At 55.8% G+C, this 24,575-nt stretch overlaps 10 protein-coding genes across 10 annotated transcripts; 4 read left to right on the top strand and 6 right to left on the bottom strand.

The window, feature by feature from the left end:
• Window positions 1-509: 509 nt before the first annotated feature.
• BU26DRAFT_124871 (uncharacterized protein) lies at window positions 510-5,163 on the bottom strand. Its single transcript, XM_033819562.1, has 4 exons — window positions 3,781-5,163; window positions 2,814-3,517; window positions 2,240-2,652; window positions 510-2,191 (listed from the first exon to the last, which is right to left on the bottom strand). Exons 1-4 carry the CDS (start codon window positions 4,841-4,843, stop codon window positions 742-744), a joined length of 3,630 nt encoding a protein of 1,209 aa, XP_033678030.1. The 5' UTR covers window positions 4,844-5,163; the 3' UTR covers window positions 510-741.
• BU26DRAFT_124870 (uncharacterized protein) lies at window positions 5,164-6,519 on the bottom strand. Its single transcript, XM_033819561.1, has one exon. The coding sequence runs from the start codon at window positions 6,198-6,200 to the stop codon at window positions 5,484-5,486; it is 717 nt and encodes a 238-aa protein (XP_033678031.1). The 5' UTR covers window positions 6,201-6,519; the 3' UTR covers window positions 5,164-5,483.
• BU26DRAFT_524003 (uncharacterized protein) lies at window positions 6,483-7,713 on the top strand. The gene is made up of 2 exons (XM_033830181.1): window positions 6,483-7,605; window positions 7,651-7,713. Exon 1 carries the CDS (start codon window positions 6,896-6,898, stop codon window positions 7,457-7,459), a length of 564 nt encoding a protein of 187 aa, XP_033678032.1. The 5' UTR covers window positions 6,483-6,895; the 3' UTR covers window positions 7,460-7,605; window positions 7,651-7,713.
• A 2,462-nt stretch (window positions 7,714-10,175) lies between these two features.
• Window positions 10,176-13,999, bottom strand: BU26DRAFT_524005 (ARM repeat-containing protein). Its single transcript, XM_033830182.1, has 6 exons — window positions 13,673-13,999; window positions 13,522-13,614; window positions 13,199-13,477; window positions 13,007-13,097; window positions 11,679-12,962; window positions 10,176-11,626 (listed from the first exon to the last, which is right to left on the bottom strand). Exons 1-6 carry the CDS (start codon window positions 13,796-13,798, stop codon window positions 10,590-10,592), a joined length of 2,910 nt encoding a protein of 969 aa, XP_033678033.1. The 5' UTR covers window positions 13,799-13,999; the 3' UTR covers window positions 10,176-10,589.
• On the top strand, window positions 13,740-14,974 carry BU26DRAFT_524006 (small nuclear ribonucleoprotein E). Its single transcript, XM_033830183.1, has 5 exons — window positions 13,740-14,211; window positions 14,261-14,278; window positions 14,337-14,443; window positions 14,497-14,587; window positions 14,638-14,974. The coding sequence occupies exons 1-5, from the start codon at window positions 14,196-14,198 to the stop codon at window positions 14,691-14,693; spliced, it is 288 nt and encodes a 95-aa protein (XP_033678034.1). The 5' UTR covers window positions 13,740-14,195; the 3' UTR covers window positions 14,694-14,974.
• Window positions 14,794-15,855, bottom strand: BU26DRAFT_524008 (5-formyltetrahydrofolate cyclo-ligase). The gene is made up of 3 exons (XM_033830184.1): window positions 15,520-15,855; window positions 14,975-15,460; window positions 14,794-14,921 (listed from the first exon to the last, which is right to left on the bottom strand). The coding sequence occupies exons 1-3, from the start codon at window positions 15,608-15,610 to the stop codon at window positions 14,800-14,802; spliced, it is 699 nt and encodes a 232-aa protein (XP_033678035.1). The 5' UTR covers window positions 15,611-15,855; the 3' UTR covers window positions 14,794-14,799.
• A 176-nt stretch (window positions 15,856-16,031) lies between these two features.
• BU26DRAFT_570437 (uncharacterized protein) lies at window positions 16,032-16,999 on the top strand (the record flags this gene model as incomplete). Its single annotated transcript, XM_033834008.1, has 3 exons — window positions 16,032-16,160; window positions 16,214-16,328; window positions 16,410-16,999. The coding sequence occupies 3 exons, from the start codon at window positions 16,032-16,034 to the stop codon at window positions 16,997-16,999; spliced, it is 834 nt and encodes a 277-aa protein (XP_033678036.1).
• Window positions 17,000-19,057: 2,058 nt separating this feature from the next.
• On the bottom strand, window positions 19,058-19,636 carry BU26DRAFT_384014 (uncharacterized protein; the record flags this gene model as incomplete). The annotated part of the gene is made up of 1 exon (XM_033822605.1): window positions 19,058-19,636. A coding segment is annotated over one exon (579 nt), but the record flags the coding sequence as incomplete, so codon positions are not given.
• A 1,074-nt stretch (window positions 19,637-20,710) lies between these two features.
• On the top strand, window positions 20,711-21,071 carry BU26DRAFT_510237 (uncharacterized protein; the record flags this gene model as incomplete). Its single annotated transcript, XM_033827210.1, has 2 exons — window positions 20,711-20,749; window positions 20,802-21,071. 2 exons carry the CDS (start codon window positions 20,711-20,713, stop codon window positions 21,069-21,071), a joined length of 309 nt encoding a protein of 102 aa, XP_033678038.1.
• A 1,826-nt stretch (window positions 21,072-22,897) lies between these two features.
• BU26DRAFT_524012 (uncharacterized protein) lies at window positions 22,898-23,793 on the bottom strand. Its single transcript, XM_033830185.1, has 3 exons — window positions 23,577-23,793; window positions 23,295-23,497; window positions 22,898-23,231 (listed from the first exon to the last, which is right to left on the bottom strand). The coding sequence occupies exons 1-3, from the start codon at window positions 23,674-23,676 to the stop codon at window positions 23,049-23,051; spliced, it is 486 nt and encodes a 161-aa protein (XP_033678039.1). The 5' UTR covers window positions 23,677-23,793; the 3' UTR covers window positions 22,898-23,048.
• Between the last annotated feature and the right edge of the window lie 782 nt (window positions 23,794-24,575).

Below are 24,575 nucleotides of genomic sequence, written 5' to 3' on the forward strand. Positions count from 1 at the left end.
TGATCTTAACGGCGGTTTGTGTTCACGGCAGCATTGAGCTGGGCATGGAAAGGAGCTGTGTCTGGGGTTGGACACCAAGGCACTGGACTGCCAGTTATACGGAGTTTTGCGGGAAAAGTTCCATGCGAGCTAAGGGATTGGTGCTTTGTTTTATCTGCGCTTCTTTTGGTCGTTTGGTCTTTTCGCCTCCCCCCTCCCCTCATATCCCATCATTATGCCCCCTTTTCACACAAAGCCATCTATTCACCACATATCCACCGGTGTTTCTTTGCATCTAGCACCATCTCTTCTCATTGGGCTCGCCTGACTCAGGCCCGCCGTTTTTTTCCTTTCAATATGGGGTTAGAGGCGCTTTGGGACCTAGGTAGCGGGACGAAAAGTGCTTTCTTCAATTGCTTCTTCTTCTACATGCATGGCAACGATACCTTGAGCTAACGGGTCTGGATACGATTCTACGAGATGGGAGTAATATCAGATTGAAATACTGGGTATATTATAACCGCTAACGATAACTAGTTATACAAAGTAAGAAACCCTTTTTCTTGCGCCGTTTTTCTTTTAGTTGTTGAGTTCGTTAGTACGCGGCGATCATGCGGCGTCTCTGTTTGCGGTCGGAAAATGCGTCCAGTCGTAAGTAAATCTTGCGTCGTTGTTGCTTAGTTCCTCCTCCCTCCAAGTCCACCCAGTCCACGGTGTATCCAACACTTTTCGCGCTGAACATACTCCGTTCTTCCAACCCTCTTACCCATTTCTTCCTCCTTCTGATGTCGATCTCCCACTCAACCCCACCCTCTCCATCCCCATCCTCAAATCCTCATCCGTGGACAACAAATTCTTCGCCCACGGCACACTCCTAACCACAAACCGGCTGTCCTCGTTCTCCCTCCTCTCCCGCTCATCACTCCAGTCCTCCCTTCTGATCTCTCCTCTTCCCCTACCCGCTGCACCACCTCTTCCACCCCTCGAGGAACTCGCGCTTGGTCTCACCACGCCTCCCCCGCCCCATCCATCCTCGTTCCCCTCCCCGTCAGCATCAATAACCACCGGCCCGTCCTCGCCAAACCTCCGCGTCCTACGCTGCGGATACGGCGGCCCGCGGCCTAGCTCCGCCGCGCGCTCCCACGACGTCTCGCACGAGCGTGCAATCACGCCCGCAGACGCCCATCCTGTCCTGCGATCAATATCCAACAGTCGCTTAACAAGCCACTCCCGCTGCACCGGATCCTGATACTGGATCCCCGCGAAGAACAATGCCATCGTGAGCTCGATAAGCGCCGAGCCGAGGAACGGACTTAATGGTGTGTCGTCGCTCGCCGGGATCTGCATCCCTGCTGCTATGCGCCCGATGAGCGTGGCGTAGGGCTGGGTTGCCTGCGCGCAGACGCCGGCGGCCATGACGGCCGCGGGCGGCATTGCGGGGTGCGAGCGCAGCAACAGGATGTTAGAGAGGTGAAGCAGCGTCCAGAGGGTGCTGATGTCGTAGCTGCGATGCACGAGCGCCGGGCCGAAGGGCGTCATGTTACCGCCGGGCGCGACGGGGTAGAGGTCTGGTGTCAGCGGGGCGAAGGCTTCCGTGTTGGCGAGGAAGCGGGCGATAGTTGCGTGGGCGGCGGAGATGGAGTTCCAGTCTGCGAGGGCAGCTTCGTAGGCCGCGGGCAGATCCGAGTACTTTGGGTGAGGAGTGTGCGGCATCTCCGGGGAGTGTTCGAAATCTGGGTTGGCGTAGCTGGTTGGGAGGGGGATTGGGGGGCGTGAGGGAGCCATGCCGAAGAAGTTGGGCATCGCGCTTGCGCCTGGAGGTGGGCCACGAGGAGGGCCTTGTCCTTGTCCTTGTCCTAATGGAGGGCCGTATCCTGGTGGAGGACCATGCCCAGGCGGAGGCCCGAAGCCGGGCCCTCCCATTCCCTGCATGTGTGGTGGAGGACCCATAGGCGTTGTGGGTGTAGGAGGTTGGCTCGCCGGCCCCTTGCCTGGTGGTGGACCCATTGGCCCCATGCCGGGCATACCAGGCCGTGGTCTCCACTGTCCGCCGTCTGCTTCCATCTGTCTGAGCTTCCGTTCCCGATCCCGAACCGTGAAGTCTGCGATGCGAGCAACGAGGAGGATGATGTGGTCGTGGGTGCCGTAGAGAGCGTCTGCGCGGCCAAGGGGCGCACGCGGAGGGCAGTCAGACCATTTGCGATAGTCGGTGCTGTACCTTTTTAGCATGCGTTATAGAAGGTTCGGAGTTGTCGCTGACATCAATGGGTTGCCGCTCACAATGCTCTGGAAAGCATCCTGTCTCGAGTACCACCAATAGAGATCTTGCAGAGTCTCATAGGTTCGCAGGTCCAACTTGCCGGGCAAATTGCTCCTTCTTCCCTGCTTTATATCCCCGTCCTCAAAGACCCTGCCAAAGTCGTCGTAGCTGATCTTCTTCCCCACGATGGTGCTGACGAGGCTCTCGTCTGGCATCATTGCCCGTTCTTTCAGGTTCTGATTGAACTGTTTCTGATCGATGAGCATGTGGGGGTTGTGGTGCGGAAACTTGCTCTCTTGTTCAGTTTGGGCTGCTTTGAGGCGCCGTGCTTCTTGGGTGAGCGATCGGAAATCGAGTTCGGCAAGGAGATGGGCTCCACCGACAAGGTGAGTGGACCACTTCACGTGTTCGGCCTGTTGGAAGAGACACTCAAGTCAGCACAGTCAGTCCAAGTAGGGTTGGAACCTGCTTGTCAAAGTGAAGCGGGAGCTGCCTCAGGAATCTGAGACCATTTCAGACAAGCATAGCAAGCAGTCTCCTGTGCGACAGCGATTCCGTCTTGGGGAGAACTTACCGTCATGACCTCATAAAAGGCAAGCAGAAGACTGGTCGCCAGGGTAGGAATCGAATGACGTTTTTTCGCATTTCCCAGAGACCTGCCCAGACGTTTGAGAGCATAAGCGTAGTGCTTATATGATGGCGTCACCGACGCGCGCTGTAGTCGTGCTATGTGCAGACTCGCTAGCGCCAGCATGGCATGCAAAAGCCCCTGGTGATTCAGTGCCTTGACGGGCAATATATATGTCCAGAGACTCTGCTGGGACGGGTGAGTCGGACCCTCAAAAATCGAAGTCGGGTTTCTAGGGTTCCGCTCGTAGATGGCTAAGCTGGGCCCTGTGACGTGTATAAAGTGGGCGAATACCCTTGCCGTCTTGGGATTCTTCAGTGGATTCGCAACAAACTCCGCTTTGTACTGGGTTAGGATGCCCTCGTAGATGAAGGCATCGTACCGTCGTATGGCCAGTTCGCTGGTATTCTCGAAGTGTATTCGGCGGATTAAGCTGAAGTCTCTGTTGAGTATCACCACGTCTTCATCCGTCCCATCGTCACCCTCCATCATCTCCTCATCCGAGAGTACATCGTAGTAGTCGTCGTCTTCGTTCTCGACGGCCGCTTCGTCGAGCACCTGGGTCGGGCTAACGTGGTCTTCGCCTGCGAATCCGCTTAAGGGAATTGACGGCTGGTCCTGTTGTGCCTGCGATGTAGCGCCGGGTGGATCTGGGTGAAAAGAGCAAACATCAGCCGGGTTCTTCTGTGCAATTTAGGGGCACACGCAAAATTTTTTGCCACTCATTGACGTGGGCATAAAAGGGGTAACGTATCATGGCATGACGAAGGGGAATTGACAGTAAAGAACATGCATAATAATATTTGATGGACAGTCTTATCGGTCTACGATTGCTGTGCAATCGGACTTTGATGAAGGGATAGTAGTAGTGATAACTAAGACATACGACGTCGTAACTAAACACGAGACATACCGTAAACAGCATGCTGAGGCATATGTTTTACATCAGAAGTCATATCATGCCGGGGTATCTGAACTGGCTGAAAAGCGGAATACGAAAAATCAGAAGGATGAGAGACTGCCGCCGGTAGGTTGTATGAGGCTGCTTGGCTCAGTTCTGCTGAGCTAGCTGGCGGCTGCTGAAGCGGGGCTTGGCTATGGCTGCCATAGCGGTGTATCGACGGCCTGTGTTCCGGGTACTGAGGGTAGTCCTCGGCCTGGGACGGGAGGCTGGAATGTTGAAGGTAGGCGGGTTGCTCTTCGGGACGACCCGTGGCTTGCTGGTGATGCTGGTAGACGACTTGCTCTTGCGAAGGCCGAGAGATGGAGGGCTTTTGGTCGACTGGGGTGTCATAGGAGACGGGTATCTGCTGATAGGGGCTCTGAGGATACCGCTGCAGCTCCTGGTAGCCCAGGTTCGTTGTCTCGTGAGAGTATTGCCCTTGGAAGCTGGGATGCGCCGGCGAAGGTTGCGGAAAGTACGAGGTGGTGCTTGTCGGAGTGGGCGGTGGGTGATGCGGTGAGTGGAGCGGTGGTTGGTGGTGATGGAAGTTGGAGTCCTGTGCATACTGCTGAGGAGCGCTGGCAAGCACTTGAGTATTCAGATGTCCCAAGGGAGAAGCGTTCTCTGCAGCGTAGTCGAACGAAGCCAAGGGTCGCGGCTGGCTTGAATTCAAGGTGTTCTCCGGAGGTTGCGGCGCGGACTGGGGACGGTAGTTGGTGGCGCGGGAGCCAGGGAGCATGGAGTTGTGATACTGTAGGGTGCTCACAACACCAGGGTGATGCGGCCAGTCGCCGATGGGAGGCTTGAAGACGACGCGCTGGTTGTAGCCCTCGCATTGGCGTTTGGACTTGATGCAGTTGGCACAGGTCGGCCTCTCCTCACCGCACTTGATGCGTCTTTTGCGGCAGGTAAGGCAGCCCGTTTTGGTTCTTTTCCTCATCTTGGGGTTCGTGGCGGGGTTAGGGCCAGAAGTGCCGGTTGGTGACACATCGCCAGCACCGCCCACGGCCGCACTCGAGTTGATGGATGCCATCTCTCGGCTGTCGGTGCGTCGAGGGAGGGGTGTGGTGTCGCGGGTCCTCGGTGATGGTTTAGCGCGGGTGTCAAAGGAGCAACAAGTCCAAGGCCTACCGGAGCGCCGGCCCCGTCGGAGTATATAGCAGGAAGCGGTACCTGGGCGGGAGTGGGCCTTGGACAGACGGCGGCGCTAGATCGGCCGGGAGAAGACAGGCCGGGCTCTGAATGGGGCCTACGGCGCCAGGAGGGGAAAGTGGCCGCTAGAGAATGTCGATCAGCAGGTGGTGGGTTGGCGAGGCGTCAAACGGTCCAGCTGTCAGATCTGGCGGCGGTTCCGATGTGAAGATAAAGAGGGACAGCGTCGGTTCCGAGTGGAGCCTGTGGGGATGGTCATGTAGGACAGGCGGGGACAGAGAAATGGCAGTGCCCGACCTGAGCACGCACGTAGAGGCAGGATCTGGGGAGTTAGATATACAGGCCCGGGAGCACGCACCAGGCGTGAAAGCCGCCGACTCGCCCGAATAGGAGCAGGCGACCAGGCCGGTCCACGAACAGGCTGCACGCAAAATGATGCCACGCTCGAAGGGGCCAGCAGCGGGCGTCGGCCGGCTGAGGAGGTTTGGCCGGTCTAGACTGATTGGGAGGACTATGCTGCTCTAGGGGGAGCAGGGAAGATGGGGGTGTGGATCACGATAAGCAATTGGCTTCAAGTGCAGTGCAGCAGAGACAGGCGCAGGCTGGGAGTGAAGGAGGTGCAGCGGGCAGAAGAAACATGTTTCTATAGGGCGATGATGGTGCGGAGTGCGATTCGGGTGCACGCCATTGGGCAGGGGGGGAGGGGGAGGGGGCAGGCCCGGGCTGGACGGGGGACTGAGCACAGGAACCGCGCAAGATGCCGTGAGGACGTGAGGTTGGCGGCTGTGGCCTGTGGGTGGAGGACCCCTGGGATCGCTGGGCGTGCCAGGAGCGGGCGGGCTAATGAGAGGGGCGTGCTCCCGCCGCGACGGGGGTGGTTTTAATCTGCCCAGAATAGTAGCGCGATATAGCCAGCGATCTTGGGGTGCTCCGGCCGTGAGCGTGCAGTTGGGACGTCGGGGTGGACTGGCGGCGCTGGTGATATGGCGGACGGGCGTGGATGGACGGCGATGGACCCCCGATGAGCCCCAGCGGCGGCGGCTCAAGCCAGGAGGAGGTGCTGTAGCAGGCGCTACCCGACCGCCGAGGCTCTTTCCAGCACCGGACCAGCACCAGACCAGCACCAGCACCAGCACCAGCACCAGCATTACTCGGTCGACAGCAGCGACGCGTGCTGCTAGCTGTTCGCAGCTGCCAGTCCACCGCCGCCCGACGCGTTCACGCCTGCACCTCGCCATACCGGGCCTCGCCCGCCGCCCGCCGCCCGCCGCCTGTGCCAAACACAACCTTGGACGCTCCCGCCAGTCGCTCCAGCTCGAGCTGAAGCTCCTCCTCTACGCCTGCACCTCCCTCGACCCTGAGCATGCCGCCGCGACGGCCGCTCCCAATTCGCGCCGCGTCTGATAACTTGGCTCCCACCTCCAATAAAGCAGGCCCCGAACGGGCATGGATCGATCGACTTGATGGCGCCGGCTGACGGTGCGCTGGCCAACAAGCTTAACCATCCCGCACTCCACCCATGCCATCAACCCACCGCCCCGGAAAACCTTCTTTTCCTCGCACCTCTGTCGACTCACCCACCCCCAGGCCTCTCCTCGCCCTCCAGCGCCCCGTCGTCGACCGACACTGGACCAGCTCGTTGCCGCCGCGCCCTCGCCGCGCCCGCTCCAGCTGGAAGTCGCCGTGACCGCCGCGACGACGTCCCCGCCTGGCATTCTCCGCCTCTCCCACCCTTAGCACGCCCTGATATGATTTGCGCTAGCCTGCCCGTGGACCCGGTTCATCAGCCTCCCCGATAACTATGACATCCTCAAACCCATAAACAGGCCCGCCGGCGGCTCGCAGCCTCCAGCCCCTCTGCCGGGACCTGCAGACGATGCTGCACCTGGCAGATACTGCGGCCTGCCATCAATCCCGCTATCCCACCAACACCATGTCTATTCTTGCAACCAGCTGCAGTCGGCGAGTACCTGCCTGCATCGCCGGAACCCCAAGCAATGTCGATCGCGCCGCATCCCTGGCCCGACGTGCCTCTTTCATCACGCCGGCACGCGCAAACCCTCATCCCGTTGCTGACCCCTGTGCTGCATGGCCCCCAATCTGTCTTGTGCTGCACTTTTACGAGGCGCCACCGCACCATCAAAAAGCCTCACCCACGGACAGACGCTGCCACCACCCTGCCACCACGAGGCTGCATACGAGCGAGCTCCACTGCCTCTCCAAGCAGCTGTCACCGGCTCCCACTTGCGACATGACAAGGCAGGTATACGCGCCCAGCAAAGGGGTCGACGCACCTTCACTTTCCCTATCTAGCCAACTGTTATCGTATGCGCCCCAAGAAACTCCGCTTATTCCTTCCCGTCCGAACATTACGACTTCATCCGTGTCGCGCTCCTCCCTCTCGGAATCGTTTATCTGCGACCCCACATGGGAAAATACGTTGCGGAAGGCTGCGTCGTCCGAGCTAGCCCCACGTTCGAGTTGCAGTTCGTGTTGACCTTCACAGCTCGGGGCGCAGCAAGTCGACGATGCAGCAACCGTATGGTAGTGAGACTTGACGAAAGGGAGAGCTCCGCCAAAAAAAGGCATGAGGACCTCTCTGGCATTTGCAGCCATGGACCCTGGCGAAGACCAAGCCGCTAAGTGAGGACCAAACTTCCATCGTGGCGCAGGAGTAACATCTTGAAGCAACCAAAAAGCAATTTGGCCTTTGAACCTCATCTTGCTCGGGTGCTTCCGAGCCCGCATGTCACTACACAGTAAACGTCGGATTCATTCAAAACTTCTGCTTTGACGCAGCTCGGCGACATTGACCGAGGAGTTTCTGAGGCTGATTCCACCTAAAGCAAAGGGAGAAGATCAGCAAAAACAACACGGGAGTGGAAATACCACATACCTGCACAAAGGCCACACAACAACTTGGTTCAGCGTTGATTCGGCCGTAACAAATACCCGCCACATGTAGCGCGCTGGGGCGCCCACGAGCGACGGCGCTGCCAGCATCGCCGCCGGCAATCCAAGGTGGGAAGAACGGCGACTACTGCGGCGATTACCTTAGACCCTTTGGTTTCCTTTTGCGGCATATTTAAGCGGCCGAGATGTCGGTGGCGCCAATGGTACGCTTTAAAATGCGCCGTCCCGTCCAGGGGGTTACTCTTTTAAGGTGATCGTCAATAGCCTCATCACGTGTGGCCTAACGTGAAAGGAATCTATTGCGAAGAGCACGTGAGGATCGAGATACATGGTGTGTCTCCTGAAAATGTTTTTCAAGAGCGTCCAGTTTTGCTGAGGGGTTATTAAGGTTTATCGACGACTGAGTATATCAACCATGTAAGACACAAGACGGCTAGCTCGCTTATCCTGGCAGATCCTACCTAGACCGTCGCTGTCTAGGCTGCATAGGCACGGCTCTACACGTTGAAGGAGTCGTATTCCATAGCCAAAGGACTAGCCCGGCCTATAGCTGATGCTGTCCTCTACCCCGACCGCAGTTCACTAATACCCATACTTCTTACCAGGGAAGACACCCGCCCAGTCAGATGGACAATGGTCGAACGCAGCACCGCCTGTTTACTCCCCATGCAAACGCCCACCCCAATTCTGATCCCACGCGAAGGTCTCTACACAGCACAGGTCAGAATGGAGGCTATCCCGTCCCCCGCGATAGCCTGATTGTTCAGCCGTCGCCGGTGCGCCTCCACGCCCGATAGCGCAACATCGGCCATTCGAGTTCACCGGTGACGCTTCTCACCCCAGGCCGCATGCTTATTTCGACCGTAGTAATATCGAGCTACGTCAGGACAGCCGTACGTTATGGTTTGACTAAATGCCTTCTTCAACTCCCCGGGCTTGGGGGACAATCTCAGAATCATTGATGGCTAGAGCAGACCGGCTCGTAAGACAGCTCCGGTGGTTTTATTTCTCACAGACGCCATCTGGACTGATGTCAGGCCACGCTTCTATCGCTTTGGGGGACTCGTTCGCCACGTGCGGCCCACGATTGCCTCGGCTCCATCAGCATCCTCCTGCGTCCCGCAGCATCCTTTGACGGCAAACGATCGACAGTGCATGCGTCCGTTTATTACATCCAACATCACGTCGAGTAACTGTCCTCCAAGCGAGACGAGTATGTCACCTATTCTTCCGCGCTACCGATAATGCGGCTCAACTTCGTATAGACGCGTCACTAAAATGGTCAACAAGCCGACAAGTCCTCCAACCTTCCCGCCTTTCTTCATTAATGAAACAGCCGCCCTGCTGCCTTCGCCGGTCAGACAATTGCCGCAATCAGGCCCTTTCGCACGCCCTCCGCCCTATACCGCTACTTTTAAGAAAAGGCAACGGTCCGCCTACCGAAACGGAGGCATCCGAACTTCAGTTTCTCTGGCAGAGTTACGGATACATTCTCTTGCTGTGCCTCACCGCACCCTACCGACCTTCCTCTTCAGATACCGCTTGCAGAACATTCCCCGGCCGGCGCTGTCCGCTTTCCCGCTGACACCTTGGAGAAACACCCCCACAGAGAGGCTGAGCATGTATACAGATTTTGATTGCTCCGACGCTGATCTTCCTGCTAGCACCACGCACCTGCATGGCCTGGCGGCTTCTCTGCTGTCCGTTTCTCTGCATTGACAAACTTATCCTCCATTCCGCGCTGCGTTTCAATTTCTCACTGATTTAACACACAGTAGCAAAGGCGTTCTTCATCGCAGCAGCGTCCGCGTCTTCCTTTGACAGTTAAACACATGCCCTTACCGAGAGCACATCCACCAGAGATTACTAGGACGGTGCCGATCTCTCAGCACGCCTTAGACCCGATCCAATCCCATAGTAGACCGCACGCATTACACCAACACCGATCCGCAAATCAATTACTCCCCTCCCATTCTTACTTCCTCGCCGAAATCAAACATCCAGCCCACTAGGGTATAACACCTGGGTGGCATTTGTCCATTTACCAGCGGAGAGACCACACTCTGAACTGCTTCACATCTACCTGCAGGCACCGGGTGCCACTTATGGGCCACGGCATTCAAATTTCCTCATCGAAACTATCATACAAAATCGTTGCAAAAGGAACTGCCCTCGTCCCCATTCTGCACCGTCTAAGAAGACGTGCTAGTTAAGCAAGGTTAGCATTGACGAGCGCAGTGTACAGCACAATCTTCTCGTCGTTTCCGGAGGTGTTCGCAAAGCGTTGGAAGGGGGAATACTTTTAAGAACGAGTATCTATTATATTATTCAGCGCGTAGATAAGAAAATGTCGGTATCTAGAAGAAAGTTGAAGTTGGCCACGTAGCTCCACTCCAATGCGCGCCCAGCCCATCCAACCAACCATGCAAATGCCCATACGCTATGTCACACAGCGCAGCAAACATGCCCGAATCCGACTCCCACATGCTCTCTGACTAGTATCGCCCATGCTCTCAATCCAATTATATCTACACTCGCAGTAAACTCCCACGCCGCTCCATCGCAGGAGTGGCACAGGGATCCTATATCGAAGACTCACCGCTACACTCCATACCAAGTGCACTAGGTCCGCTCTATCTCTCAGTCTCGCCACTCTCCCTAGCCGTCTACCGCCCCGCATCGGCGTTCCGCCGTACGTCTCGAGTATTGTTGACTTAACCGGAGAACCTGAACCTGCTAGCCTCAAGCCTCCCTAGCCCCTCTCGAGGCGCGACATTCCTCCTCCTATAGCTCGCTGTGAAGTCTTGCAGGATCGTCCGAATCATCCTAATATCTCCCGTCTGAATGCGCTGCTTGATATTATTCAAGAAACGATCACTCTCTTGAGCGGTGATGCTCCCCTGAGGGAGCATACCCACCGTGTTCTGCACCCAACTCGCCACCTGCTCGGGCATCAGCTCGAATAGATCGAGCAGCACGCCCGAAGCATCCGGGAAACAGCCTTCCGGGAAGCTGTACATCATGCCCGTCATGATGCGCTGCACAAGCTGAACGCCGCCACCCATAACGAGCTGCTTGACGCGGTTCTGAATCTGCGGCGGTACGTCGTGGCGCGTGTTGTCGAAGCTAGATGATGGCGCGGCGTTGCGACCGTAGCCCAGGAGGTCGCGGAGGAAGTGCAGGGTTGCTAGGATAGGTTCTTCTTTCAGGAGGGTGAGGGAGCTGCAGGCGGCGAGAAGGATGGTCTCCATCAACGGGGACATGATGGATTCTGTAGGGAAGTAGAGGGCCATGTCAGCAGCGAGTCGGAAGAAGTCTTCGATGATATCAGGGAGCTCTTCCGGAGGTAGATCGTTCAATATTCGGAGGAAAGTCTTTGCCTGCTGCTCGTAGAATACGAATACGTCGTTCGCGAGGCTCTGATCAATCTCCTCGACGCCTGTGGAGAACTCGCGGACGATTGATGCTGTCGCCCAGAGGAAGCAGCCCTGCCGTGATTTCTCGAAGCCCTGAGTAAGCTGATTTGCGAGTTCCGGAAGAAGGGGCCGCATGGCTGTTCGGTAGGAAAGGACCATGTATCGCCAGCATCGGCATACTCGTTCGAGTATTGGTATACTATTCCAGAAGTGTGTTATTATGTTTCCGAGAATAGGGAATAGCTCCTGGCAGTACTTGACTGCCGGATGCTCCTGGCCGGTGGGCACTTGAGGCCTCACCAGCTCAAAGAAGATCGTTAAGAGGTTGATTTTGTCTGGTATGGTTAGCTACCAATGCCGTGGTGACGGATGAGTAGGATCGCTTACCTGCAAGGAGCTTCTGCTCCGGCTCGTCTTTTGCCTGGTTGGCAATAGTGACCAGATGTTGCAACACTGGATCACAGTAGAGTTTCAGCGTAGGGTAGATCTGATCGACGGGTACCTTGGCGACCACCGAAGCTACGCCGTCAGTGATCTCTTCTTGGCTACTAACCGGCAGGCTGTTGAGATGCTTCGCATAGAACTGCTGCAGAGGGACAATAAAGCCGACGAGCAAGGTTGCGCAATCGTTGCAGAAGAATTTGAAGGATAGCGCGGCCGCTCGAATAACGTCCTTGGTCGAATGCTCGAAAGCTGCCATGATGAAGTCCAGTTGAGGCTGTAGAGTTTCGGGATGCTGAGCAGTCCACTCCGTGTACCGTCCTAGAGCCATCACCGCTTGGAATCTGACCTTGTTGTGGTCCGGTATCGCGACGATCAACGGAATGAGACGAGGTAGCATGACGCTCTCGTCGGGTGGCACCATTCGACCCATCGCTCGTACGGCGAATAGCGGCGCCTCCAGCTTCTGCCATTCCGGGACGTGGTTCGGTCCGGCTTGAGGTCCGTACGTCTGAACCCAGGCCTGGATCAAGTTGTAGGGTTTGTGCAGGCATTCCGACACACCCATGACTTCGCAGCAGTCCTTCAGTACGTCGCCCATCTGGTGCCGGAACTCTCGGAACTTTTCCTCCTGCTCACGGTCACCTTCGAATAGATCCTTCTCGTCACCGCTCTCCGGTTTGGGGTATTCAAGGTGACCGACCATGATGTCGACCAGCTTCGAGTACAAGTCGACGCATTCCGCTCTTGCTTGCGTGTATTTCTCGAGCGTGAGGTATTGCTTGAGATCGTACCAGAACTTGAAGGTATGGGATATTGCATCCCGCTCCTTGTCGAGTGCAGCCGTTTCGAGAACAGCTTCCACAAGCGCCCTGAATTCATTTGGTAGCCGAGCGATTAGTAAGACCCATGACTCTCCTGCTTCCGCGAACACTCTCGAGATGCCTTTGAACTTGTCTGTATCATCTTCTCTCGCGGCCTCCTGGAGCTTCGGGCGCAATGTCATCACCTGGGGATACAGTACTAGGATGGTCTGCATCGTCTCGTCTACGTCCCTGGTCTCAGCAATCAGGGAACACACACACTCGACAGCAGCCTCGAAAGGTTCTGCCGCGGAGAGTGCGTCGAAGACGACTTTCAACAAGGGAGAATTGACAATGTTGTCAAGTGCGATTTCGCGAATCCAGGAGGTAATGCAGTTTAGTAGCTGGGGGTTCTGGGCAGCGGCGGCTACAAACGTTAGTTTAAGTATCGTGCAGTGTGGGGTGACGTACGTGACGACTGCGCATATTGAACGAGGAGGGCGAGGGCTTGCTGGGCGTTGTCCTCAATAAGCTCGGCTGTCCTCATTTGCAACTCGGTTTCCTGACAAGACCACGTATTAGACTGTAACTCTCATATAATACCGCGATACCGCAGGGAGGTGCCGGTAAGCTGATGTTGGATGGTGATTCGACCGAACGTACTGTGAGAGCGATTTTTCGTCCATGTGTGACTTCTTCCGGGAGGACGCGAAGGAAGTCCAAGACGCAAGGTAATGTGGACGGGTCTGAACCTAGAGTGGAGACTATGAGAGGGAGCACGTCCTTCCATTCCGTCATCTGGATGGCCAAATTCGCCAGGCAAACGCACAGCTGCAATCTGATAGGCTTGGGTCCAGCACGGAAGGTCGCCAAATTCCTCATGATAGACTCGCGTAGATTCGGGAGCGACTCGCGGGGCAGTTGGTGGAGGTCATACACGATCTGGAAGTGTTAGACGTGGAACACCAATTCCGGGAGCGACCTACCTTGCCCTTCAGCGTCGTTGCGGCAAACAGCTTAGCAGCCGCATCGACATTGTTCGCCTCCAGCATGGCCAGTGTCGTGGTCCACGCCTGTTCCTATAGTCCGTACCGTCAGCCTGGAGCTTGCGCATGGCATGATTGTCCCACCACATACCGACTTCTGGAACTGCTCCAGATATAGATGCGCCTGCTCCTTCTGTGCACGATCTGCCCCCGACTGCATCGTACTGTGCGCCGCCAGAACAGGCGCAAAGACCTGCTGCACTCCGTTGGCGGCCATGGCTGGGATTCCGAACGGCGGTGGAGGCGGGACGGCGCTCAGAGGGGGGCGATGGTGGGGTCGAGGTTACCGGGTGTTCATGAACTATGCACTGGCGGAGCGGTGATATTCGAGGAAGCGGGGGGTGAAGGAAGAGCGACGATGGCAGGCGCAGGCGCAGGCGTGCAGCGTTTGTTTGGGGAGGACGAAGTTGTGTCGGTTGCTAGACAAAGTCACGGTCAAACGGTCCCGCGCCTGCCAAGCTCGCTTCTGACCGCCTTACGATTTTGTTGGAGCGCTGGAGCGCTCCAGCGCTTCACCCTCCACCTTTCGGCCTCGTCCCCATCGACCCCACTGTCGCGAACACATACCACAGAAGCCGCGAGACTCCCAGGCCTTTACACGCAAATCTGCGATAATGACTGGACGCGGAGGTGAGTGCGCAGGGCTCCTGACTCGCACAATAGCTAACTGGATGTCTAGGCCGCGGCGGGCAGAAAGGTACGCTCTTGCTTCTACCTCCACGGATCGCGCATTCCCAATACTGATGCCTCGCTAGTGCTTCTTCCCCCGATCAACTTCATCTTCAAGCTTCTCCAACAGCGCGCTCTGGTGTCGATATGGCTCTACGAGAACTTGAATATGCGAATCGAGGGCAAGCTTAGGGTACGAGTCCTACAACCCGAAATGACCAAGCTAGGTCGCTAAGACTTGCGTAGGGCTTTGACGAATTCATGAACCTAGTCATCGATGACGCGATTGAAGTCACGTTAGCAAAGAAGGAGACTCCAGAAGAACGAAGGAATATCGGTGAGTATTGCGAGCTGCCCCGAGTTTTCGCCCGACTAACATGCTTGCAGGCCAAATCCTCCTCAAAGGCGACAATATCTCCCTGATTCAGCAGATCCAAGGGTAGTATCAATCGAAAACACGCCCAGAACAGGCTGAAGAGCTGGGAGATTGACATTGGCATTTGGGAGGCGTGCGAGGTAGTTAAGCTGGGGTAAAATATGCCACGCCGTTCATGTTTTGGCTCGACGGAGCTCGCCATCGCCCGTAATGAGCGCGTCCAGACGGAAATCAGAGGCGTCCATCGGCACCGCTTCGTTCGACGGCAGCAACTGCTCCGTCAATGAGAGACCAACTTTTTGTGGTTAGTTAGCATGCCCATCCAAAAAGAATACCAGTAGTTCTTACCACGAAAAGGCATCTTCGACCGTTTGTGACACCGATGCAAGAAGTAGTCGTAGAAGCCTTTACCGTGTCCGAGGCGACCGAAACTAGAGTCGAATGCCATGCCAGGCATGATGATCAGGTCAAGGCCAGCTTCCTGTAACATGGCCTCGTCCTTTCCGTCAGTGGGTCCCTTACCGCCAAAGGCATTCGCGCGTGAAGAAAGAGTGTCGTCGCTCGGAGTGGGGATGCCCCATTTGTCGAGCTTCAACGATTCGTAGTCCTTGACGGAGTGTAGCTCGAGCATATCCATTATCGATTTAGGCTGCCCTTCCTTCGGGGCGCGGAGAATGTATGTATACGGAATAAACACCCTCTTGCCTGTAGCGAGCGCATCGTGCACTATGCCAGACGTGGAGATCTCGCCTGACGGCATAGACAGGTAGACGCTTATCCGTCTTGCTGCCTTATACTCTGGCATCGAGAGCAAGGTCTTCGTGGCATTGGAAGCTAAGAGCTGTTAGTACTGACAGAAGCTTGGCTCCAGCTAAAGTCATGAATGAACCTACTCTGTGTTGCAGTCGCAGCTTCGGGAAGATCTGCCAATATTCCCTTGATCTTCTTCCTGAGATCCCTCTTCAATGCCGCCATTGAAGCCATAGCGATGGCGGCGACCGTGTCCCAGAAATAACACTGATGGAGCAGATAGAGTATTCCTTCGCTGATCTCGAGACCTTCGCTCAATGCCTTCCAAGTTGCTTCCGCGCCACCAGCTCAGAGCAGACGCACGGGATGCATAAGAAATTCCCGCTGTTATCGATAACACCCCGAAGGACTACTTCCGCCGTGAATGATCTGTGGTGACGGTGATGTCGGTGTGTGGCTTAGCGATCTGCCACTAGCCGCATGATCCCTGTCGCGGCTGCATTCTTGCCTCGCTCGCCGCCTCCTTGCTAATAAACTTGGCGGCAACTTCAACGTTCCCACTTTCGAGCCTCTCCTTGACAACGCCATCGCTCCCCTCGATCTCCTCGCGCCGTCCGACCTCGTACATTCGCTTTTCGATCGCACGTTCGCGGCCATGATCCCATCGATAGCAGCGCTCGTTCTCTGCGCAGGCCTCGCAGTAGCGCAGACCACCGATTCGCTTCCCGTCACGGACCTCGTTGGAACTTGGTCCAGCAAGTCGAACTCTACACTCACAGGGCCGGTACGTTTCGGGATATGGCAGGCTGATATGACGAGTGCTGACTGGGAGGATAGGGCTTCTATGACCCCGTCAAAGAAGAGTTCACCGAGCCGAAACATACTGGCATATCGTACTCGTTCTCTGCAGATGGCCACTTTGAAGAGGCCTACTACCGCGCTGTAGCGAATCGTACGTCTACTCTTCCGTTCTAGACAGAGATCAATGGAAGATATGATTCCGCTTGAGGAGAGGGAAACTGACCTGACGCAGCAACGAACCCTAAATGCCCGAAAGGGATAATCCAGTGGCAGCACGGCAGCTTCAAGAAGCTCGCCAACGGCTCGCTCACACTAACACCAATCGCTGTGGACGGAAGACAGCTGTACTCGGATCCATGCCTGTACAAGAGTGCAGTATACACACGGTACAATACATCTGAGCTGTTCGAGGTATGCCCCTTTCAGTGTGACTCCCGTCCAACGTCTTCGCTCCGTTACGATCCCACATATCAGACGAGCAACAAGCTAATACAGCACCCACTTCCACAGCGCTACGAAGTTGTCACGGACGAGTACCACCACATCCCGCGTCTAAACCTTTACAAATTCGACGGATCACCGCTCATGCCACTCTACCTCGCCTACTCTCCGCCTGAAATGCTTCCGACTACGACGCTGAACCCGCTCACTACTTCGGCCCCTGGTGGCGCGAAAGCGACTGGCAAGGTTAAGCGCTCGGAACTCCCGCTGAACCATAACGTGATCAACAAGCGCACACCGCAGCAACAACAGGCTGACCGATGGTGGTGGTTCGGCGTCTTCTTGACTGCGTCGGGGGGCGTGTTGTATATTTTCTTCTAATCGGGGGTTGGTAAGAGAGGTAGTCCAAATCGAATTGACGTGAAGAACTGGATTCCAAGCAATGCTTCTATGGCTTACTTGGCGGCGTACAGCGAGGGGTTCTCTTGGACTTTCGTTTTTCAGTTGGAGTGCGCGTTGCTGCATCCACTTCTGGAATTGGCGTTGGCGGTATGAATGTGTTGTTTAGAAGAGGTGGAGTAACGAAGGCGCAACCTGTAACCTGGAACCGATGGGACGCTTAATGTAATATCGGTTGGATGATCATGTGGAGTAGATTATCTATGAAATACCACGCACTACATCAATTCACTTATCAGAGTGAAGAATCGGGGGACTCAGACCTGATCCATCTGGCTTGCGGAGCCAGGTGAACAAGAGCGCAGGCACGTAAGTCAATGTGCAGACAAAGGTACGGAAGCATCTTGAGCAGCTCAGCTCCGTGAAATCAGAAGGAACATGGTTTCCATACGAGATGGCCTAGCATGAGTACGTCGTAGAAAAGCGTTGGGGCCGGAGCACGATTCATACACGAAACGAAACCAGGAACGTACGTACACCGTCAAGCTGACGTCTCCGCACCCTTCAGCTGCTCGCATCCCTCGGAAGCCTCGCATAAACCCCGCCAGCCTCGACCTCCGTAGTCCCTAAAACAGCCCAGCCTCGTAAGCACCCCCAATGTGGCAGTGCAGCGCCAGCGCGCCACACCTGCAGCCCGCCCAATCGCACGACTCCGGAACTTCGTACCTGCCGCCCAACGCACTTCAGCTGTCCCGCTCCTCCCTTTCCTGTCCCGCCCCGCCCAACCGGCTCAGCGCTATCGATAGATCAATCAAACGCGCACTATCGATAAATCGATCCAACAGCCCAGCTACGCCGCTTAGCAGCATCGCCGAGAGCCCTGCGAGGCTGGGTCAAGGGCGCGTCCGCACTGTGGGGAGCTTACAACCCTGCACGAACGTGTGAGACCCTGCGAATAAGCGCGGAGATGTGGAAGAGGAGGAAGAAACTGCAGCCAGGCACCGAGTCCGTTTGCCACTTCTTTAATTGATTCCGCTTTTCCGTCTGACCACCGTTTATTGAGGGGTAGACTAACCAAGTGTTTCAAGGTACGGATACGGAGTACGGAGTCTGGTCCCATCGTCGAAAGTTACCTTCTATTTCAGAGAGCTGATGATCCTTGGCGCCTACCGTGCTCGGCGCTGATGAAGATTTAGGTTAACCGTAAAATGCTCGGCGTAGGCGGCATGGAAACCATGTTGGCTAGAAGGTAAGGATGCGGGTCTCGCCTGTGGCGAGGATCAAAGAGGATCGAGGTCCTTGCACGGCTACACCGAAGGCCCCGCACAGGCCGCTGTCAATCAGCACAACGTAACACCGCAGCTAAAGCATTAAGACGAAATCCGATTTTGGATTGAATGCAGAGGAAGTCTATGGACAGGAAGGGAAAGAGGTGGAACGACGCTCGAAATGCTAAGAGGAAAAGAAAGACCCATGAGCATTCCCAAGCCATTCCATCCATGCAATACAGTTGGAGAGTATTGAATGCAGCAAAATGGTGACAAGAAGTGAAAGGAAGAGAAACGGGGAAATATCGTTACAGACCACCAACAGCTTCACCAAAATCGTCCCCGGATGTAGATGTCGCCAGCGCTAGAGAGAAGAGAAGATGCGGAGGTCACTGCATTTAAGCGGCGACGCAGTAGGCAGAGCCAGCCCACAGGTTGCTGCAATCCTTCTTCAGGCTGGTGTTGAGCTCAACGAGCTTGTCCAACGAGATACCAGTGGAGCCGCAGTTGTCGCCAGCCTGTATTGTGTTAGACGCATAGTGAGAAGGTTCAGGAGCAGGAGACATACTTTGACAGTGTACCACTTGGTGCAGTTAGCGGCGGCGCCCTCAGCCTGGGGGCCAGAGGGAGTGGAGTCACTGCCCTGAGCAGGATCCTGAGTCTCGTTGCCGTTGCCATTGCCGGTGGCATCATCGTTGTCGTTGCCGCCGCTGGGAGCGGAGCCTCCGACGGAGCCAATGGTGGCCTCATCGCAGCCATTAGCATCATCAGCCCATCCGAGCAGACGGTTGGCGACGTCAGAGGAATAGCAGTGGGTAGCGATACCGGCGCCCAAGTTGCCGGAGGCATCCACGGAGCCAGAGTTGTAGATACGGGCACCCTTATAGAATTTGCTCACGTCGTCGGCCTTGGACTGAGCGACAGCTTGCTGCATGCCGAATTCGAGACCAATACCGGCACCGTCCCTGATCATTCCAGTGATGGTATCGGAGGGGCAGGGAACAGTGCCGCTGCCAGAGGGGTTGCAGGAGTTCTTGCCCTGGAAGGACTGCATGAGGCCGGGGTTGTCATAGCCGTAGTTGGTCGTCGGGGCGCGGACGCAGCCCTTGGATTCTTGCATGACAATGGCAAGGAGGAACTCGGCTGGGAGGCTTGCCTCCTTAGCGGTGGCTTGGATGGCGCTCTTGATGTCGTTCATCTCCTGGTCGCTGTCGTTCTCCTGCGAGAACTGGGAGCAGGAGGCCTTCATAGTACCCTGGTTGGCGGTCCAGAGATCCTCGAACGACTTCCAGTCGGACTGCTTGGGCCATCCCTGGGCGGGAGTGCCGTCACCGCCAAAGACTTTGTAGGCAGTGCGCTCCACCAGGGAGCGGGCGGCACGGGCATTGCTCTGGAGAAGAGGGGCGCCAAAGGCAACGGCGAAGAGCTGGCTAGCAGCGATGATGTAGGAAGCGGCAAGCATTTTGAATGTAGGGCGAGCGTTTCGAAATCGGATGGTGTTGCAAGTGCGGTGGTTGAAAAGAGTGTGGAAGAAAGAGCGGATGACCAGCAAGTGGGAAAAGAGTGTGTTGCAAAGAAAGAGTGACAGGAGAACTGAAAAGACTGTGAAGCTGTTGGTGGTTGTGGTGAAGATGTTTTGGAGCGGCGGGCTGGGCCTACCTTTATACAATGGTAGGCAGGCACCTGGGGCGGGGTCAGCCCTGGAGCGCCTTCCACAGACGGCCGCAGACGCACCTACCCTCTAGGTCTAGGTGGTGAGCATGCGGGTGGGCGTCGGCGGCATGCACGGATCTGGCGGCCATGTTACGCTGCCAACGGCGCCCAGATCCCTGCAGGGTGAAGACAAGGCGGGCACTAGCGGACTAGAGGCATGTGTTCCTGGCGGCTGTCCGTCGCATCTGAAAAAGCTTATGCGGCGGCGTGCAGCGGTGAAACGAAACTACGCCATAATTAGTCGAGCCTGCGAACAGGAAGCGACCAATATTACAACCGCACCTATACACCCAACATAGCAACAGCGTTTATCCGGCATCAACCAAGCGCAATCAAGCTGTAGATGTGTAGAGCGACCGGCCGATTGTGCCCGCGGGCGGTGTACCGGAAGCAATTCGCAGACAGTACACCCACCGTAAGGCGATGAAGCGAGAAGGAGATGAGCCGTCTGTTCCGGAAACCGTTCGCATACGGCCTTCCAATACGGGCAAGCGGACCTGGAGCCTGAAGACGGCCCATCTCATTGAGGTTCTGCTTTCCCATAACCGCTGCAAGGCCCGCTAGGAACGGGGTGCAAGGCTGGCCGCGCTCGGCGACGTGTGATGAGGGGAGCGAGGACGCAGGTACAGAATCGCCTGTTGTCTCCGTGAGGGCCTGCGAGTTCCGAGAAAGCCCACGTTGGCGCCACCTAGAGCTGATGGCGGGAGGAGCGATGGCCCTGGGTAAGAGACAATCCCTGCTACGCGCTCTGGTAGGTCAACTTCTCGGCACGCGAGCAAATAATGCGAATACCTGCGCAAAAGGCGCCGTTCCGCGGCGGCGAGTGCGCGTGCTATTCGCTCAAACCCGATACCTCGTCACAAATCGAGGGCGGAGCGGAAAACGCTGCCTTGTCTCGGTGCGCTCTGCTGAAGCTGGGAAGTCCAGCTGTGCCACACCGGGCTACCACTCGAAGCGGCCTAGTGTGTGGCTCGGGTGGCCCTTGCCGAGCTCGCCGGGCTCTCCACAACCAAGTCGCAAAAGAGTACGAGCCCAAAGGGAGCCTGAGACCTGGCAACACTCGACGGCTCTAGCCCGTCCGTTCGATCATGCGGTCCGCTGTCGTGATCGCATTGAGTAACGCGAATTCTACGCATGATGACAGGTGAACGAGAGCACAACCGGACTCCTAGACCGGAAGGATCCTTACAGAGGCCAGATGTCGCAGAGTAAGACAGCACGACGGTGATGTCCTGGCATTGGTCAACATCTTGCAGACCCTCATACCTGGCTGCACGTCGTGTCTGCCGTCATCCAGGGTCAATATAGCGGGGAAGGAGTGCGAGGGAGTGATGTCTACGCTGGCCTGTAATTGGCGCGCGACAATGTTTCACGCCTCAGCAGTTGCGGGACAGCCCTTTTCGGAAGCGGTTGAGCTAGACGGGTGACAGATGACCCAATGTGCGGAAATAAGGTAGCGCATCCGCTGGGAGAAACGTGAAACAGTGAGTGGAGGTGGGGCGATCGGTGTTCGATCTCACGGAGTGGTTCCGCACGTGATGTCGGTCTTTTCACAGTCCGACTGGTTCAACACCACGTCAGTCCTGCCATCTCGCTCCCCACGAGCCTCGTTTCGTCAATTAATCAATGCAGCAACTCGGCGAAGCTCCAAGCATTCCCTGTGACGTATTGGAAGATTGCCATATTGCTTCATGTTTCGCAACATTGTGCAATACTCAGCCGCCGTTCGAACACAAGAAATACCCATCCTTACTCATCACCACAATCTCCGCTCCGCAACCCCAGATTTACTAGGACGTCCCACCCTAATGTAGCCCCATTTGGACACATAGCCGCTTTGTATTTACTTGTCCGAGGAATGGCCGATGGATCCAACGTCTCCTAACATGGCTCATGGACGCGCATTTTCTGTTCCGCATTGGCAGGATTGACACACACAGTATACACCAGTATGCAGACTTCGGAGATTGCCAAGGAGCCGTATGCCGCTACTCTTCTGGAGTTACAGCGCAGCTTGCCAGGACACTCTCATGGCTAAGCTTTGGCGACAGAACGAATCTTAGCCACCAGCACGAGCAAACACACGTTCCAGAGGTTTCCCTCCAGCATGTGAGAGACATCGGTCATTGCAAGATCGGAGACGAGGCTGCGCAGATACCAGAAAAGGCGATGAGGCGCCAATTTCCGCCCATTTGCGGACCCAGTACTAAGGGAACTGAGGAGCATTCCGCATCAAGCGAATAGAAGTGTTTCCGCGTTTCAAGGGCTAAGTAGTATGCTCATTAGAAGTCCGACGGTATACCTAGGTAGCGTCAGCACCCTCATCGAAGGAGGTATGCTAAGCGAAATCCAGAGATGTAGGCCAAGCGCGTCGGAAACAGAGACATAAATAGGTCCACTTACATTTGCGTGCCTCCGCTCATCTTTTACTATGTCGGTTGAGAGAAGCAATTCTCGTCGACTGTCGAGTGTGCTTCCTATTCTCAAGCCCGCTTGACATCGCATGTTCACACACCTATTCCGGCCTATGCGATCTTTTCTTTGCAAAAATAGAATATCACCGGTTCAGGATATCGATACCCACCCCGGAGCACGTCGTTGCCGCTGCCACGCTACCCGTCTGCGGCAAGAGAGACTCATCACCGATTTCGACATCAGCGTTCCAAAAAACCTTCAATGGTGCCCTGCAGCAAGTGAATTGTGGGCCTTTGCTGTATGAGCTTGCTATGTTACCTTCAGGCCATTATACTAGTACTTACAGCAAAGGTCGGTTTCCGATGGTGTTCGTGTCGCAGTGTGCGTGCGGTGCCCTCGTCGGCTACAGTTGGCCCGACTACGCCACTTGTCAGCATCACCGGATTATATATGGCTACCTGACGAATAGGGGCAAGTAACACATCCGGCACAGATGAGGCTTTCTTTTCACCAGTCCACTAGAAACGTCCTAGGAATGCTGTTCCCATTGTAGGTGTTCGAGTCCAAACTCTCTTTCATTCAGACTCTCATCCCTCATCCCACATCGTTGCTGTAATCACTCAAGCTAACAGCGCTCATAGGTCTTCCAGACAACGCTCCATCTCAGGATAATCTCGGTAAAGATTCACGAGCGGCAGGAACATCCTCTTCTTGACCTCTTTTCCTTCAGCTTCAGCCTCCGCCTGTTCCTTCGCCCACTGCCACATCGTGCTCCATGATATCCAATCCCACCGCGCGCATTTGTGAGGTTCGAGCGGCTGTCAGTCACAGTCAGGAGGCTGCTCCGACGCAAGCTTAATATAACAGAACAAGCCACACACCTGAGGAACCTTGTTCTCGCCGACGATTACGCTCGTTACGAAGATGGTAATGTAATGCTTTCCCTCCCCGAAGACATCATTGGTAGCAACCAGAAATTTGATGTCTCCAACCTCCAGCCCAGTCTCTTCCAGAACCTCCCGCTTAGCGCATTCGGTAAAAGTCTCGCCATACTCGAGATGTCCGCCGGGACATTGCATGGTACCTATGTTTTGTCAGTGGCTACATAGAGCGTAGATGCCAGCTCCGCGCAACTGCAGGCTCGCAGAATACACAGGACGTACCAGCGCCATGAGAGCCGGCCCTCTCACCCATGACAATGTTGCCTGCGCCATCGTGGATGACGACGCCAACCCCAACTTTTGGTCTATTTTCTTCCGCCATTGGTATAGACGCACAAGCTAGTCGGCAGGAGCCCGGGGTCAAAGTTCCAGTTCCAAGGTTTTGAAGAGGTTGAAGCAAGCGTTTTGCAGCCTAGTGTGAATCATTCACTTGGCCGCTTTGACTCGACGCTAATGATGCATTAGGTTAGTGTGTGGACGCTTGACCTATCCTAAGGCACCGAAATTTCTCCATTTCAACCTCGTTTCCTCGTCGCCCGGTGGCGGTCGTTCTCGTGTTCCTTCCGCTTAGCTACTGAAGCCTAACCCGAATGGTTCTTCAAGGATCCCGATCATGGCTTATTGTAAAGCGGCCTGGCAATGCGACACGTCCATCTCGGTTCGATCACCTTCTGTTCCGCCCAATCGGACCGCGTGCGCCCACATTCTATGAGCACGATGGATATGCGTTTGAAGAGGCGAGCGAACTCGACGAGATCCGCTCTTCACGCTGCAAACCGAATATCTGGCTTCCCATTGGTTGGCGAGAAGTGATGTTTATTTCCACATCGGGAGGACTCATTTCCAGTTCCTGCTCTACATAGTCCTTCAGGGCGGAACGAGAGCCTGTTTGACTTGGGACTTGGGACGATCCACCCTCTTGGCAGGAGTCAAGGTAGTGTTCGTCTCTGATCTCAATGAAGGATGGCGCAGATGAGTGATGGGCATGAGCCAGGAAACAGTACCTAAGTACCCTCTTAGTCGAGTCAATATAGTTTTTACTGAGATCTTTCTGGATGCCGACCCGCGTTACGTAACTCAGCGCACTGGACTTCAACTCACACACTCTTTCCTCACCTCCTAGATCGCGCGGAGATGAGCGAAGCAACCTTCGAGCGATTCCCCCACTCTCATAGTCAGCGTGATAGCACGCAAACCGCATCCTAGACAGCCGTACCGAAG

The sequence above is a fragment of the Trematosphaeria pertusa genome (assembly GCF_010094035.1).
Source record: "Trematosphaeria pertusa strain CBS 122368 unplaced genomic scaffold BU26scaffold_18, whole genome shotgun sequence".
Classification (NCBI taxonomy): domain Eukaryota; kingdom Fungi; phylum Ascomycota; class Dothideomycetes; order Pleosporales; family Trematosphaeriaceae; genus Trematosphaeria; species Trematosphaeria pertusa.